We start from the raw sequence: 17740 nt of genomic DNA, 5'->3' as shown, positions 1-17740 counted from the left end.
CCGTTCAGAGGCAGAAGTAGCATGGTAACTCTCAGTGCCTGTGAGTGGGACTTTTTATGGGCTTGGAGGTACCTCTGGCAGCAACTAGAATTATTCGTGTTGTTTTGGTTGGGAGAAAACAATCAAATGTGTATAAGTTCCTAAATAACTCGGCGCTGACCAGAAGGAATAAACAAGAGTCTCCTCAGTTTCCTTGACAGCCCCGGTATTTTCTCCCCTCAGTCTCCTGACCCTGCAGGCAGTAGGCATTTGTCCGCTGCAGGAAGAACCTCCCAAGTGGACGCTCTCTGCTTGCATCTCGGTGGCAGTTCTCCTGGCTCGAACCCAAGCCCACAATGAGTGGCTTTTGAAAACACCCTACCCACGCTTTCCCTTCAGGGAGTGTGCTCCCACTGTTTCTGAGTGGAGCTCCACGTGTTCAAGGCCTGGGTTGGGGTGGTTTTCTGTTGGCTGTGTTGTGAGCCAGCAGGAGGGGCCCTTTGCAAGGTAGAAGTGGCCGGACTCTGGCAAGAATGACATGCTAATTGCGTGTTTACCATGCAGGGAGTTGGTTTGTGAGTTTTAGTATAAATGTCAAGAGGAAGGAGAGGGTTGTACTGCTCACCTTGCAGTCAGACTGCATGACTGATGAGGGTCAGTTCCCCATGGTGTCTGGGCAATGTCCATCTTGTGGCAGGACATACTCATATGGCAAGCTGTGCTATTATTTTCTTATTGATACATACATATTCCAGGGCTGGGATGGAAGCCGGGATATTGTGCCTGTTAGGGAATCACTCTGTACCCGCCTTATAGCAATATATAAAGCCCACCAGAAAGGGGCAGAGGAATTGGTAATGTGAGAAGGAGGCATCCTCAATACACCAGTCCTACCTTGAAGGATGACTTCTTCTCAGAGGACACAGAGAGACCCTGGCCAGCCTTGGGATTCACTTCAGGGCTGCCTCCTTCACCCTGCATTCAGTCAGGGTCTTGGTGAGCTAGAAGATTCCAAAATGTCTACAAGGGAGCCAGCTACAGAGCCCCTGGTGGGAGGTGGTCTTGGTGGGTTCTGATGAGCATCTCTGGGATCAGGAGCTGGAAAGTGATGATAGAATGGTCCTGTGTACTAGAGTGACCAATATCTCCAAGGCCGGTATGAAGGGTCCTTATGCTGCAGTGCTGTGGGATAGTGCCAATACAGAGGTACCCTGGATCTCCCTGGCTAGACTCCAGCCCCCATGTGCCTTAAGACATAAGAGATTGCCCCTGACGCTGTGCCCTTAGAGACATGGCTGGAACCTGCCAGTATCTCTCCCCACAAGCCCCAGCCCCCCCCCCCCCCATCCCCACACCAACCCCGTCAGCACTGCCTTCCCGACTTGGCAGGGCCACCTCTCCAAAGCTGGAACAGCCCTCGGTATTTCCAGCTTGGCCCCCTGCCCACATCTCTGGGGCCTTGCAGTCTGTCCCTCTCGAGCCAGGACCAAGGCACCCTATCAGCTGACTGCTTCACAGGCTCATGGAGCCTCTTCCTGCCACCCCACACTCTATGTTTATCTGTGAGCCCCTCAATTCCCCTGACTTGTGTGTGTGTTACGGCCAGGGGCGGGGCCACATGTTTGCAGATGTGTGTGCAGGAGTATGTGTAGGCTTAGAGGTCAACCTTGTGTATTGCTTCTCAAGAGCTGTCTCTCCTGTTTTTCTGTTTGTTTGTTTGTTTTTGTTTTTGTTTTTTGGTTTGTTGTTGTTTTGAGACAGTCTCACTGTCCCAGAGCTAACTGATTAGATTAGGCTGACTTGACCCTATAAGTCTCTGAGATACTCTTGTTTCTGCCTCCCCAGTGCTGGGATTACAAGTGCATCCTACCACATCTGGCTTTTTACAGGAGTGCTGGGGATTGAACTCAGATCCCCCATGCTTGCACAGCAGGCTCTTGTATGGACTAAGCTGTCTCCCCAGCCCCTCTTCTGCCTTCTTACTGACCACCTAGTCCACTCACAGCTTTCCTGGGGAGAACAGCAGCTCTAATTTGGGAAGCCACCAACCGGGCACCTTGGTAGTTAGCTGCAGCAGCCGCCTGAGAGGTTTCTTTGCCTACTCTCAGTGGGAATGCCTGAATTGGCAAGGTCCCCTGGCCAAAGGCTCTAGGAAACGCTACTTCTTGAAGCTGGGCACAGAAAACTGGGTGGTGTGTAGAGCCGAGAGTTCCCACTATCTCCTGGGTGGCCATTGGCTACCGACGGAGGACCAGGGAAGTTTAGCCAATCCCAGTGGCTTCTTTTCCAAATATAGAACTCCAGCAACTCAGGGGCTCTTCACCAGCCCAGGATGATGGGGTGAGGGGTGACAGGAAAAGACACTAAGGACCAAGGTTTTGTGGTTTTTCAACCATCCTAGACTGCTGCTGGCTGGGAGTGTTTCCTGGGAGAGGTCCCTGGCGAACTTCATTACGGACAGATGAACGCAGTGTGTCACTGGGATGCACTGTTTATATAGCGCTAGTAAGATAAACAGTTGTTCTAAATCGTATTTACATTTTGCATTTGTTTATCAAAACTTTTCCTCAACTTTGACCCGGCTACTTTCAGAATTATTACAAAGCCTGGATTTATGGGTCCTAATTACTGATGCTTTATGTGCGCAATAATTTATTTTGGCAAAATCCGTGCTTTATGTCCAGAAGCCTCAGTGCTTAGGGGAAAGAGAAGACAAAAGTCTCCCTGCCTCCCCAGAGCATCAGAGTTATAGAAAGCTTTGGGGTTCAGTCATGAGTTGAGTCGGGGGACGTAGGCTTGTAATCCCAGATACTCTGGAGGTTGAAGCCCAAGGATGGCAAGTTCAGGTCAGCCTAGATAACTTAAGTGAGAAATTGTCTTAACATAAACAGTGAAAGGAGGGCTGGAGATACAGCTCAGTAGTAGAGTGCTTGCCTAGCATTTAGGGGTTCCTGGATTCAGCCCCCAGTACTGGAAGTGAAGAGCAGACATAGGCACGTAGTAGGTAAAGCAGGAGATGCAGAAGCCTTCTCTGGACTGTCCCCCTAAGGTGCCGAGTCTCTGGCACTGATAGATGGACCAGCTGGGAGTGAGATGGGGCACCACCGTGTGGTGTGGGCTAACAGAGTGACCACAACACTATTGCAGTTACCAATAGCAGCAGATTATTCTTGGCTAATGGCTGCGTGTATTTTGTCCCCTCCGTTTCTCAAGCAGCCCTCTTGTGCTCCTGTCTCAGCCTTCTGGGTATCTGGGACCTGGATTCTGGCCTAGTTTTGACATCACCCGACTAGCAGCCACCACCCCGCTTTCCTGGTGGCACAGGCTGCCCATTTGAACTTGTAGCTTACTGGAGGGAAGGATGGCTTGTGTTTAGGAATTAAAGACACTGCTTGTCCAGAGGGTTGTGCACTAAGCTGGGGCTCCTCTTCCTCCTCCTCCCTCTTCCTCCTTTTTGAAACAGGGTCTCACTGTGTATTCCTGGTTTGAGTGAAACTCTGTAGACCAGGCTGGCCTCGAACTCACAGACATCCACCTGCCTTTGTCTCCCGAGTGCTGGGATTAAAAGTGTGCACCACCATTCCCGGCCCACGTGGCTTCTTCTTAGAGTCTCCCAAAGACTTGACATGGACAGAGGCATGGGCCTCACACACGGGTACAGTGTTTGCCTGTGTTCCACTTTCCGTCCTCTTTCCAGTGTCTGAATGTCTGTCCCTTCATCATCCAGTGAAAGGTGGAGTGAGTGGATGAACTAAGAAGCGTTGCATAGTCCAGGCTGCCCTTGAATTAGCCGTGAAGCTGAGAGTGGCCTTGAACTGAGCCCCTGCCTCGAACTCCTAAGTGTTGGCATTAGAGGTACGTGCTGCCGTGGCTGGTTTCTGCAGCGCTGGAGGCTGCACCCATGCGTGCTAGGCCAGCACTCCACCAGCTGAGCTACATCTCCAGTGGGTGTCACTGTTCTGGTCAGTGAGAATGAGCAGACGTGAGGCCTTTGTATTAACCTCTACAAACACAGTTCCAGCAGTTGGCCAGCACGGTCCCTCATCCTGAGGTCGGTCGCCCATGAGTGTGACTTGCGCCCCTTCCACAAGACTGGTGCCTGCTAAGCCACCAATCAACCTTTCCTCCTCCCTCCCCATGGGCACTGGTGGCCTGTAGGCTGCTGGCGTCTGCATTCCTAAAGCCTGGGCCCCAGTCAGCCACTGAGGAGGTTCCCAGGTAATCCAGCCCATAAATCATGGCCATTGTGTATTCCCTCTTAGCCACAGGCAAAGGCGAACGGCTCCTTCCTCTGTGTCAGTAACTACCCCTGGGTTCACTGAATCTTTCCAATTCTGCCTGGGTGGCCAGCTCCCAATTATTAATTAATCTGGGAGGTGCAGGTTGTATGCCTGGTCACCTAACCACTTCTTCCTTGGTAGACAACTCACGGGCCTTTGAGTGACATCAGACTTCTACAGTATCCCAGCCATGACTTGTGGAAAGGGTAAATGTTTAAAGCCAGAGCTAAATAAAGATGACAGCAAAACACCTGAACACCCTGACATCCCCCTTCAGACCACCTGGGTGCCACTGCAAGATGCCTCAGTTTCTCAGTCTGTGAAATGGACTGGTGTGTTTGCAAGTAAGAGCCAGTTCCGCCCCCAATGACATGTCCCTGTCCCTCCACACTTGTAGACCAGACAACCCAGAGAGATCAAAGCCTCTCCATTGAGAGGTACCTGTGAGCTTTAGATGAACCTGCAGCCTTCCTCCTGTGACAGTGCAGGCAAGCACCATGATTCCCCACTCCACCTTTGGATGGAATATGCCTTGGAAGAAACCAACATCTCTGAAGGCTAATCCATCTGTGCCATCACAGGGCACTTCCACCACCCCCTAGAAGGCGCCCTTGCCTAACTAAATGTTTGCTTCACCTTCTTAGAATTTTTAATGATTTTTGAAGAGGGCCCTGCGTTTTTATTTTACGTTGCTCGTCCCCCATCAGAGAGGTGGCCTTGGCCCTCGAAGATGCATGCAGTCCCTGGCTCAGAGAAGCACAGCTGTCTGGGTTGGTATCTCTTCACTTCTCACCACCCGTGGCCTTGGAGCCATATGGATCAAGATATGGGATAGACAGAGGGAGCACCGGGTAGTGGGGTTCAAAATGCAGGGAGCTGAGCTGAGGCCTGAGGGGGTGGGCTTCTGAAGGCTGCAGGGGGTGTGGAGGACACGTGAGCGGTAGGTGCTTTGTCTTGATGACTTTGTGAGGCCTGAGGTAGGAGGAAGCGTTCAAGGAGACCCCAGGCTGCTTTAGGAAAATGAGGGAAGCATGGAGACGGGCCAGTTCCCCACCTGAACCCCATGAGGGTCCATGTTGTTTGATGTGGTCTCAAGTTCACTAGGGAAGTCAGGCTGACTGTCCACTGAAGACCTCAGATGACAGGCTGGGCATGTGGCTCAGCTGGTAGAGTGCCTGCCTGTATTGTACAAGGCCCTGGGTTTGGTCTCTAGCATTTCATAAACTGGGCATGTGCACACCTGTAATCCCTGCACTTGGGAGGTGGAGGCAGGAGGATCAGAAGGTTATCCTTGTCCACAGAGGAAGATCAGCTCGGCAATATGAGACCATGTCTCAATAAATACATAATACATACATACATACATAAGATTTAAAGGAGGTTGAAGATGATAACCCAGGCCTAGCCTCTCGTGGACCGTAAACACCTGGGAATCCAATGGCCAGCAGTTCCTTCATGGACAGATGAAGGAGAAGGCCCCCAACTTCCCATTTGTAGCCAGACTCCAGAGGCAATAAGAAAAGTGAGGCTTTCCCGCCCTAGATGGTCCGTAAATAAGTAAGCAGAGGTTCAGCATCTGACTTTGAGAGGCCTTGGAATGGGAGCAAAGGTCAGAGTCTTTTGTGATGGGAACTGATTCTTTCCCTAAACCAGGTAAACCTACCTAAACCAGTAAGCTGCTTGACTGCTTGCTCTCTAACTCTCTCCCCTCCTTCCCTCCCTCCCTCCCTCCCTCCCTCCCTCCCTCCCTCCCTCCCTTCCTCCCTCTACTGCACACACTTTTCCAGTCCCTCTCTACCTGCCTGCCTCACCTGGGGCTTTCCTGCCCGGGGGCTGAGGACTTCCCTGCTCCTTGGGACTTGGTGGTCTTTTCCTACACTGAAGTTGCTGGGTTTCGTTGTGTCTCTGGTCTCATCTGCCTACCCCACTTGTTGTCATGCCAGAGCTGGCTCTGACACTCATCTTTCGCCTTGTAGCTCTTGGAGTGGCTGGTGGTATGCTGCCAAGCTTAACACTGAAGCCTGGGGAGAGACTCCTGGGCAGGGGCGGGGGAGTAGTCTCTGGCAAGGAAAGACTGAGATGCCGGTAGGTGGAAGGCTGTAGAGGGATGTGACGGATGTGGACCCTCTGACTGGTCCCTCTGCCTACTGGGGTTGAGCCTGGGGCTCACGGGGAGACTGCCCCTGCAGGGAGCAATCACAGAGCAGACATGGGTGAAGCTTATTCTGGGTCAGGACTTGACTGCTAGAGTTTATCTGTTCAGAATCTGTTTAATTGTGCAGGAGATGCAAGAGTGGAAACCTTATCCAGCACAATCAGGCTGCCTCTTGGTTCCATCAGAGACCAGAGGCTGAGCAGGCCAAGGTCAGGGCAAGGAGGCTGAAAGGAAGGTCTTTCTATAGGGCCTGCTGGGCCTCTTGGAAGCTGATCATCAGATTCCTGAGGGATTTAGCACCCTCCTGGATGGTGCCTCTAAGGATAACCCAGACCACTATATGGATGAGCAGCAAGAAGGTCATCGCTCAATGGTGCAGGATGTAGGCTGCATGGCAGTCCTGTCCTTGGGCCCCCTAGAAAAACACTTCCTGGGGTTGGGGATTTAGCTCAGTGGTAGAGCGCTTGCCTAGCAAGAGCAAGGCCCTGGGTTCGGTCCTCAGCTCTAGCAAAAAAAAAAAAGAGAGAGAGAGAGAGAGAGAGAGAGAGAGAGAGAGAGAGAGAGAGAGAAAGAAAGAAAGAAAGAAAGAAAGAAAGAAAGAAAGAAAGAAAGAAAGAAAGAAAGAAAGAAAGAGAAAGAAAGAAAAAGAAAACACTCCCTGCTGTGGTCTGGAGGAGTGGACTCCAGGGAGAAGAAACTAAAAGGACAGAGGGTGTCAGAGTAGCACTGGGCTCTCTGGAGAGCTGTATTTGAGAAGCCTTTCTGCCCTTCCAGGAAGCTGGTCAGCACGCAAGCACTCTCTACCGCTAAGCTACATCCCGGGCCAGAGGACCCCTCCCATCTTTGCATGGCCCAGCATAACATCTTAGAGCTGGCCGAGCCAGAGGTTTGGGCATGGTGCCTGTGATGTTATCCTTGCTACCACTGGGGTTGGCAGTACACGTGGGAATAATACCAAGAGCCCCCATCTCTAAGCCTAGATAGACAGGAGATCAGATCCTAATCTTGCTGCTGACTTTGGGCACAACCTTCTTAAGTTGACACAGCTCCTTTATCAGAAAGTGGGAGGGTCTGGGATGACCAGGAAATGGCTCAGTTGGGAAAGCATCTGCTGAGGACCTCAGTTCCTATCCCGGTACCCACAGTGAAGCTGGGCAGGGTGGCTCACACCTATTAATCCCAGTGCAGGGGAGGCAGAGACAGGGTCCCTTGGGCTCTGTAGCCAGCTAGTCTAGCCTAATTGGCCAGCCCCAGATTCAGTGAGAGGCCCTGTCTCAAAAAAATAAGGTGGATGGCTCCTGAAGGGCAGTACCTGGGGTTGATTTCTGGCCTCCTCACCCATGTTTGCACACACAGACATCACACAAACACCTCACAACACAAGAGGAGCCGAGAGAATTAGCAGCTTATCCACAGAGTGTCTTTAGCCTGTCACTCCGCCTGGCATTCGTAAAGGCTTCATTCAGTGTTGACTGATTTATTATTATCATTATTATTTCTCCTTGTGTCAATTCCATTGGCATATCTTATCTTTGCTATGGACATCACCCAATATGAATATCCTTGTGAACTATGCATTATGTAATTGATATAAGTAATTTGAATAGCCGCCAGGCGGCAGCACCGCATGCCTTTGATCCCAGCACTCTGGGGGGCAGAGCCAGGCAGATCTCTGTGAGTTCGAGGCCAGTCTGGGCTACAGAGTGAGATCCAGGACAGGCACCAAAGCTACACAGAGAAACCCTGTCTCAATCTCCCTCCCCCCCCCCCCCCCAAATTTTTTTAATAGTTTAGATTTTGAGATCTATCAAGCATTAGTGATACCTGCTCATTTCCGGGCTGCTCATTTCCAACTATGCATCATCTGGTGCAATTGCAATGGATCCCAACGCTCTATGAAGTAACCACTGACTGCATTCCCATTTTACAGTTTAGGAGACTGAGACCCAGAGGGGCAAAAAGAGATATGCCTGAGAGAGCATAATGTTACTGGCATTTTGGGGTACAAGCTGGGCTCGGCTGTCCATCCTCTGCAGGGCAATTAGAGAGACAAGGAGTAATGAAGAGCAGAGAAAGTATGGCAGCCTGGGGAAGAGGAACAGATGAATAGGTCCAGCGACTGCCCGTCCAAGACCATCTTTAGGGTACTGACTTGGGAGGTTCGAGTTTAAATAGATAGTTAGAGGGATGTGTAGCTGGTCCAGGGGGTGGTCCTGCCCATCACTGATCCATCCTTGTCTAGGATCCAGTCCCTCCTGCAAGGTGGCCTACAAGTTGTCAGAACTGTGTGAAATCTCTGTCCCCCTCTGACACCAGACCTCAGCCTTTTCCTCCTCCCAGCGTAAGATTCCTGGGGAAATTCCAATTCCTTGGGGACAGTTGTCTGATGGCCAAAGGGAGGAGCACAAGTGTCTCTCTTTAGAATATTTTCTGCTGGGACAGTTAAAATTGCTGGTGAATGGCAGAGCTGGGGTTTGCACGCACGCTGCCCTGCTCCTGTTCCAGTGCTTAAAACCCAAGCCCACAGAGCCGATACCAGACTGATCTCAGCTCTAGTGCTGATTTCTACTGTGACCTTGGCAAGTCACTTCACCTCTTTGGGCCTCGAGTGAGACCTTTTGGTCATCAGTCAAGAGGACCACATGTCCCTGGCCCTCTCTCTCTCCTTGCTGGATTCTCCTTCTCTGTACCCATCACATTCCTGTCAGCAGAACAACCAGGTCGCCATCTGGGGAGGAGGGAGGACAGCCTTGTCCCCAGACTGGAGACCCACAGTCGAAAGAGCCCCTGCGGTGGCCTGTGCATGCAGGCAGTGGCCTGATCGGCTGGCCCCGTGATGTAATGACCGATTAGGAACTTCCTCTTGGAAGCCATGCTTCCTCTGGGAGCCAGAGGTGCTGGCTCTGAGGTGGGGGCTGGGAAGGTGGGTGGGAGCTAGGAGGAGGAAACCCCTGTCAGCTGGGCCGCCTTCTGGACCGATTTCAGCAGAGGCTTGGCTGGCTCTAAGCTGCTGACCATTAACATGGCCCTGAGTGAGCTAGGGAGAGCGAGCACATTCTTTCCCTGCTGCTGCTGCTGCTGCTGCTGCTATGGGGGGGGGGGACGGGAGGGACGGGACAGGCCCTCCCTCCCTCCCTCCCCTTCGAGAAAAGCGGGCCATTAATGAATGCTTGCTGGACGGCTGCAAAACCCGAAGCCGTTTGCAGCTCCAAAGGACAAAGGAGAGTTCAGTGGAAACTCTTTCTTCCCCTAAGTTTGATAACGAAAACTACTTATCTAATGGGCAAACAAGGCTTTAAAAGGGGTGTTAGGTTAACCAGATGCAGGGCCTGCATAATTGCTCCCAGGCCCCGGAGTCACAGATGAAAAGCTGTCGGTTGGATGAAGGGAGCTTGAAGCCACAGGCATGACATGGGACAGAAGAAAGTCTTTTTCCAGGAGGGCGGGAGGCCCCCCTGCAAAGGGCTTAGAGGAAGCCCTAGGCTTGATTCCAGCTCTGCCACCAACCTGCTGTGTGACCCTGAGCAAGTTGCTCCACGTTTCTGGTTTTTGAAGAGCTGGTCTCTCTTCTCAGGACTCTGCAAGAATTGACTTTGTTGGTCCTCACCTGGAGCTTACTGCTGAGCAGTCTTTTTTTTTTTTTTAATTGGGGGCAGGGAAGGGGTGCAACCCAGAAGGATGTGAAGCCCAGCAGAAGTTAGAAATATGGTGGGCATGGACCACCCCACAGGCCTCCTGAGAGTGCTCTGTCTTCCCATCTAACTGGGGCATGTTTTTGCTTCCTTCTTGGGATGGCCAACCCTGGGCATTGTGGCCCGAAGGCAAGGGGAGGGCACTGTGCTCGGGCTTTAGCTGGGTCCTGTGGGGGAGCTCACAGGAACGCACTCCTGCCCTTTGTTTTGACAGAAAATTGCTGATTCGAAGAAGCTAGAGGCATTTCTTGGGATTTCAACCCTCCCCACCTCCTCCAGACTCCAGCCAGCCCCCTTGAGGTCCAGCATGCCCCCCCCCCCCCCTGCACACACAAAATTACATGTTGGTCTCTCTGCACCCTAGCTGGGCAGAGAAGTCTGGAGAAAGGCCTGCCAGCCTGTGGCTGGGCCCTACTGTGGGGCTTAGTTGGGGCTGTCGCCTGGTTCTCTGAGCAGGCAGCCACTACCCTCTGGTGGCAGGAATGTGGGTGTCTCTGGAAGGCAGCAGGGGACCATCCCCTGGCTCACCTGGGGACCTGCTGAGACCACCATAGATGTCATAACTACAGCAAAAGCCTGCTTAGCCTCGTGTTTGGGTCATGACCCTTCACAGTGTCCCTACCCCAGTTCCCAATGTTCCACCCTAGAAGTCCCCAGCCCCTTCCTGCTCTGTCAGCTATCCTGACCCTTCACTTTTTTTCCTTTCTCCTTTATTTTTATTTTTTTATTTATTTATTGCAGCGTGGGGGTTGGCACCTGGGGCCTTGGACATGTAGACAAGCCTAGCTTTGCCTGTTGTATTTCCTATTAGCTCTTCTGCCTACTAAGAACTTCCGGTCTCTGGACTTCAGTGGGTTTTCTGTGTGTGACTTCCTTGGCCAAGCAGGTGCACTTGAGGGCGATCCATGCTATTTCGTGTTTGTGGGGCTGGTTCCTTTCATTGCTGACCGGTATTCCTGAAAGGGCTGCACCATCCCCCTGTCGGTGCATGGCTGAGCAGGACTCCAGGCAAGGGACTGACCTGGAGCTTGCTGGGAGTAGAAATTTAGAGCTGAGCATGGAAGTTACTTCTTTGTTAGTCAGATAGGAAGACTGAGGCTGAGAAAGGAGACAGTTTGCCGATCCTGGCTAGAAAGCCAGGTTCCTCTTCCTCTGTGTCCACCCCTCCCAGCGGGACCCAGAGCTGGCTGGGAACTAGGCCAGGCCCTGAGCAGGCCAGGGACTCAGGGGGGAAATGGGAGTGAGCGGGAGTTTCGGTCAGACCTCGGTCATCTTTGATGTTGGTCTGGTCTGCCTCTCCCGGTATTTATTTGCAATTAAAGAGATGGTTCCTAATTAGGCTGGTGGCTGTGGGATGGCAGGACCAGGACTCTGGAACTCCACAGAGAAAAGGCTCTTTCTATGAGATACTATCCCTGAGTAGAGTAGGGCCATGTGGGCTCACTGTGCAGCCTGCCCCGCTCACTATCACTGAGGCACATCAGTTTACAGCAGACATGTCTCCACAAAACTGAGTTCTTAGGAGTTGTGGGTGTGAGCATGAAGCCACAACCAGGTTCATTCTAGACCTTCAGTTTTCTTTCCATTCCTTGTCTTACAGGGCAGGTCTGGCACCACAGGAACTAACCAAGGTGCTTTATAGAGTGCGAAAGGGCTTCTCTCACCTACTGCCCTGAAACACCTCTAAGCTTGAGTACCCTTGCCTGGGTTGTTCCAACAGGCCTGGAGCCAGTGAGCAAAATGACTGTCTTTTTCTACACATGCTTGATTTACTCTTTGAGTTTCCAGCAAGTCCAACGTGGCCTCATGTGAGCAGAGCCCTTGGTGATTGATAAGTCATGCGGGGGAGGGGGCTGTTCAGGCAAGGGCTTGCTGGCGGCTGCAGCCTTTGCCCTGTGTCCTTCAAAGTGTCTGACTCATTCAAGGATCGGAAGTCCTGGCCCCAGCTTTGCCAGGCTCGGCTTTGTGTCTTCAGGCAAATTACTCCACCATCCCTGTGTGTTCCCCCGCCCCCTCAACCCAGGGTGCCATCTTCCAGGTATAAGGCCACCAAACTTTACTTGTGGAACCCATAGGCTCTCTCTAGACCAAGTTTTCCTTAGTTCATGGCATGGAGGGGGGAGTTAGAAAGTCAGTACCCATAGGACAAAATAGATCAGAGCTCTGTGCCATCCCTCCCCATCCCATTCCCATTTAAAGTGTGGCTTGGGCTTGGAGTGTTGCTCAGTGGTAGAGCTCTTTCCTAGCATGCCTAACTAAGGTCCTGAGTTCACCTCCTCCCCCAGTACACACACACACACACACACACACACACACACACACACACACACACACTTCTCTAGGGACACCCCGATATCTCTACCAGATGAGATGACCCCCGGGGAGCTCTGAGGCTGGAAGGGGGTTGCTCTCAGGGTCCTTAAGTCCTTGCCCACCGCCCTCCCCCTGCCCTCAGACCTGAGGCTGAACTCACCTTCAGGGCAAGCTTCCTGTGAGCTACATGGACACTTAGGATGTGTTTTTATTTATTTCCTTCCTCTGCTTTAGTGTGTGCTCACAGCATGGTACGGGTTTGCAGCTTTGGGGGAGGACCCAGAGAGGATGGAGATTCCTCTGTTGGTATGTAGGGAGTGTGGGGAATAAGCCATCCCCAGAGTCACTGACCCAAGCAGGCACCTTGTCCAGGACCTGAGAATCCTGGCAGCCCAGGAGGGTGATCACAGAGGACCACACAGGGTGGCAGGCTGACTACCTTCTGGAATTTGGAAGCCTGTCAGCTTAAGAGCCACAGGGGTAGAGATGAGTCTAGCCTGGGCACCCAGAGCCAGACAACTAGAGCTGTTCACTCCGGCTTATAAGGTAGGGAACCACCCCTGTGAAGGATCCTGAGGCCAGGCTAGGGATCAGGGCAGGGAGCTGAGAGAAACAGTTAGCCCAGCTGGACTTGAGTTACAAAGCCCTCTAGAAGCTGGCAAGGAGGAAGTATCTCCCTGCCACACTGCCCCCACACACTCCCCCAGCACATTCCCCCACACACACACCCCACATTCCTCCCACACTCCCCCCTACTCCTCCACGCACATATTTCCCCCCACACACTCCCACACTCCCCTGCCCACACATTCCTCCCACACATTCCCCCCTACATTTACCCCACTCCTCCCCCTACACACACTCCCTCCACCCCCACCCCCACCCACCTATGGCCCCTGCACACACTCCCTTATGTGGAGCTGCTACCTGGAGCGATGCTGCTTTGTACCCAGCAATCCCTTTCCTCAGTGAGAGAGTGAGGTACCTACGGACTCACAGGCCCTCCGAGCAGTTGCCATTACAGATAGGGAAACTGAGGCTTAAGAGAAGTGAGCGGCCCAGTGCACGGGTTTTAAGGAAGAGCTCTGCCTGACATTCTGCATCGAGTGGCAGTTCTCAACCAACTGTCAGCCAAGACTCCTTTGGCAAACCTCTATTTTCAAAAATATTTACATTACAGTTCATAACAGTAGCAAAATTACATTCATGAAGTAGCAATGCAAATGTACGCTTGGTCGGGGGCGGGGTCACCACAACACGAGGCACTGTATTAAAGGGTCACAGCATCAGGAAGGTTGAGAACCACAGGCCTAGAGGCTGGAGAAGAGCGCCCTCTAGCGTGGCTGGCTTGGGGGTCTGGGTGTAGCTCAGCGGGAGGTTGCATGCTTGGCATGTGCATGCAGGCTACCCTGTATTTCGTCACTGGCACCACATACACAAAGGCGTGCCCTCCCAGTGAGGCTGGCTTCAGAATTCTGGGGTGCACAACCTGGGATTCAGTTTCCTAACCTATGAAAGCAGTGCCTAGCTCATAGGAGATGCTCCACGATGCCTGGTACCCACCCTGGCTGGCTCTGCTCCTAAATACCCAGGCCCCTGCACTCAGCTTCCTGACCTAAGTTGGTCTGGCTCACTAGAGGAAGTCTTGCTGGCTGTGAGCAGTACCGGAAGCTCATGGCCAGTAGGCATGCCTCTGTTTTTCTGGCCCTCGAGGTCCCCAGGCCTGGGCCAGATGGATGGGTATGGAGAGGAACAGTGGCTTGGCAGGATGGAGTTCAGGATCTCGCTGATCCTGGTCTCCTGCCATGGGCCTGAGCTTGAGCTATCTAAGTTCACTGGCCAAGGACATTTAGTTGAGGATAGCCAGCCCCCCCCCCCACCCCCTTAACCTAGCTTTTTAGCTGGTGAGAGGATTGGCAGTCCTCAGCAGACTGAGTCCTCAGCACCCTGTGGGTGGCACCTGAGTGTCAAATGGCAGCCTACAGAAAGCCCCTGGGGCGCTTTCCTGTTAGGAGCCAGGCATCCTTATATGTGTGAAAAGGTGTCCCAGGGCCCCAGGGCTGGGACTTAGGACTGAAATGGAGGCTGCAGAGCTGGCCTCATGGTTCCAGGAATGGCTGGCTGCCCACCTGGACTTGGGTTGACTGTTGATGACTTTCCCTGGGAGGAGCTGGGTAAACGTTTGATTCTGTGTTCAGAAGGCCCCGCCAGAAGCGGGCATGACAGATCATGTCACCTTGATGGGAAGTCCTGGTGCCCCCCTGCCTCTCAGAGCTGTGAGCCCAAAGCAAAGACAGGATTTCAGAGGCTTTGGCATCGGAAAAGTGGGCTGTGCCCAGGAGCAAGGGCTCTGGGACTGCCCTCTAAGACAGAGCCGCCTGTTTCAGGTCCTCACGCATGGGGAACGCCCCCGTTTGAGTGGGGGCAGTGTTTCAAGGCCAGCTGGACAGAGCGTGGGTCACGGCTTTGCCCTACAGTGGGAAGAGCTGAGGCCCAGAAAGGAGCACCTCAGAATGGACAACATCCACATCCTTTGGAGAGCAAAACCCACTTTTTTAAAATAGCACTTAGCGACCACCAAGTGATCCTGCTCAGGAGTGGTTGTGGTTCTCAGAGAACCAGAAAATCCACTTGGTAAGGATCACAGGGAGACTGAGGCAGGGAGTGTCAGCATTGTTCTTGGGGTGGGGGCACTCACTCTGTTGCCCAGGCTGGTTCAAGCCATCTTGCATCTTCTACTTCCTGAGTTCCTGAGACAGCAAGTACATGCCACCATGCCTTATTTATTATCGAAGGCCTGCAAAGTGTGCAGCCATGCCTTACTCTAAGAGGTCCTACCTGACCCCTGTCCTATGCTGGAGGCCCCTTGAGGAGCTCTGTTGGAGTGGAGTCTTGGACTAAGGGGTTCGAATCACATCCTGGTGGGCCTCTGAGCACTTTGGGCAGGCCCTGGTGGCCTTGGAGACAGAATCCTATAAGGTTGCTACACTTGTTTGGTAGACTGTAGTAGGTTCTATTTGTTTTTGTCGGTGTTTATCTCTCCCAGATGTAAAATTATAGTGGACAGGAGCTGGATGTGGTTCATATCTGTGTATCCCAGGGGTCTAGCAGCTCGGTTTGTGTACTGTAAGTTCATCGTGTGTGTGTGTGTGTGTGTGTGTGTGTGTGTGTGTGTGTGTGTGTGTGTGTTGGTGGGGGCGGGCTGCTCAGTTGGTAAAGATGCTGGATGCCAAGCTGGAAGACCTAAGTTTGATCCCTAGCACACATACACATATATACACACACACAAATGTCTTGATTTTTTTTTTAAGAGAGAGAAATCCCCACTGTGTACTAAATTATTTGACCGTCTGGCACACAGTGGGTTGGTTCGCACACATTTGCTGGTTGAACATGGAAAATCTTGCCTAGACTCCCCTCGCACCCGCAGTAACCTTGCCATTTCCTGTGTTTGCCCTGCAGATGCAAGCATGTCTCCAGACGCCACCAAGCCAAGCCACTGGTGCAGCGTGGCGTACTGGGAGCACCGGACGCGCGTGGGCCGCCTCTATGCGGTGTACGACCAGGCCGTCAGCATCTTCTACGACCTACCTCAGGGCAGCGGCTTCTGCCTGGGCCAGCTTAACCTGGAGCAGCGCAGTGAGTCGGTGCGGCGCACACGCAGCAAGATCGGCTTCGGCATCCTGCTCAGCAAGGAGCCCGACGGCGTGTGGGCCTACAACCGGGGCGAACACCCCATCTTCGTCAACTCCCCGACTCTGGATGCGCCCGGAGGCCGCGCCCTGGTCGTGCGCAAAGTGCCACCGGGCTACTCCATCAAGGTGTTCGACTTTGAGCGCTCAGGGCAGCTGCAGCATGCGGACGCCGCCCATGGCCCCTACGACCCACACAGCGTGCGCATCAGCTTCGCTAAGGGCTGGGGACCCTGCTACTCTCGACAGTTCATCACCTCCTGCCCCTGTTGGCTGGAAATCCTCCTCAACAACCACAGATAGCATCATGGCTGCCACTGTGCCGCAGCGTCCCCCCACCTTCTGGGGGGTCAGCGCCCAGAGACGCCACCCCAGGGACAACCTCACCCTCCCCCCAGATATCATCTACCTAGATTTAATATAAAGTTTTATATATTATATGGAAATATATATTATACTTGTAATTATGGAGTCATTTTTACAACGTAATTATTTATATATGGTGCAATGTGTGTATATGGAGAAAAAAAGAAAGACGCACTTTGGCTTGTAATTCTTTCAATACAGATATATTTTTCTTTCTTTCTTTCTTTCCTTTTTTAAAGAAAATTATACAGCAGAACTAGGTGGAAAAGCCTGGGTTTGGTGTATGGTTTTTTAAAAATATTAATGCCCAGACAAAACTAATACCAGTCACTCTTGATAATAAAGTGTTTGCATTATAGCCTTTTTTTTTTTTTTTTTTTTTTTTTAAAGCTCTCTTTCTTACAAAGAGGAACCTCCTTCAGGACTTCAGTAGGCTTCCGAGCCATCAGGGACAGGGTTTCAGTACTTACTGAATTTGAGTCTATTGAAAAGGGAGCTGTCAGGACATGGTGGCACATGCCTGTAATCCCAGTACTTGGGAAGTGGAGGCAGGGGGCATCGGTAGTTCAAGGCTACAGAACAAAGGAAAAAAAGGGGAAAGAAAAGGGGAGAAGATTTGTTTATGCATAAGAACCAGGCAAGGGCTTGTTCCTCCTTGTCCATGCTGGGGCTGGGGCGTGTCCAGGGGTGAGAAATAGTGCAGGCCTGTTTGTCTGATAAGAGAGGTCCCTTCCCTGTTCTGGTCTGATGGGAGAGGCGTGGGTCCCTGCCTCCCATCTAAGAGCTCTGAACAAATTAGAAAATACCGTCTCTCCCCACAGTCTGGGGAAGAAAGATGGAGACCTACCTCCCATCTTTTTAAAAAGATTTATTTATTTAATGTATGTCTGAATGAGGGTGTCAGATCCTCTAGAAGTGGAATTACAGACAGCTGTAAGCTGCCATGTGGGTGCTGGGAATTGAGCCCAGGACCTCTGGAAGAGCAGTCAGTGCTCTCAACCTCTGAGCCATCTCTCCAGCCCCCCTACCTCCCATCTTGAGCCCTGGAGTAGTGAGGCTTCTCTCAGGACCTTGATAGGACACACACACACACACACAATCTGCTACATGAGCCATGTTAAAGGTGTGTGAAAGGCAGGCTGCTTCTGAGTGATTATTGGGGTGTTTGTACCTCTGAAGATTGTGATCGGAGGAGCCATCACGCTGCAGGACCAGAGTGATATGAGAGGGGTTTTCTGGAGGGTATCCACACAGAAGGGCTCT

At 52.2% G+C, this 17740-nt stretch overlaps 1 protein-coding gene across 1 annotated transcript in view; it reads left to right on the top strand.

The window, feature by feature from the left end:
• The window catches only part of Smad6 (SMAD family member 6), a 72497-nt gene extending 55662 nt beyond the window's left edge, over positions 1-16835 (top strand). Inside the window, exon 5 of the mRNA XM_036193089.1 lies at positions 15882-16835. Within this exon, the coding sequence (XP_036048982.1) occupies positions 15882-16414 (533 nt within the window). The 3' untranslated portion in view covers positions 16415-16835. The remainder of the gene's footprint in view (positions 1-15881) is intronic.
• Positions 16836-17740: the final 905 nt, after the last annotated feature.

This window comes from Onychomys torridus, chromosome 7 (genome assembly GCF_903995425.1).
Source record: "Onychomys torridus chromosome 7, mOncTor1.1, whole genome shotgun sequence".
Lineage (NCBI taxonomy): Eukaryota > Metazoa > Chordata > Mammalia > Rodentia > Cricetidae > Onychomys > Onychomys torridus.
The sequence above is the reverse complement of the archived record's forward strand: the minus strand, read 5'-3'. Positions and strand labels throughout refer to the sequence as shown.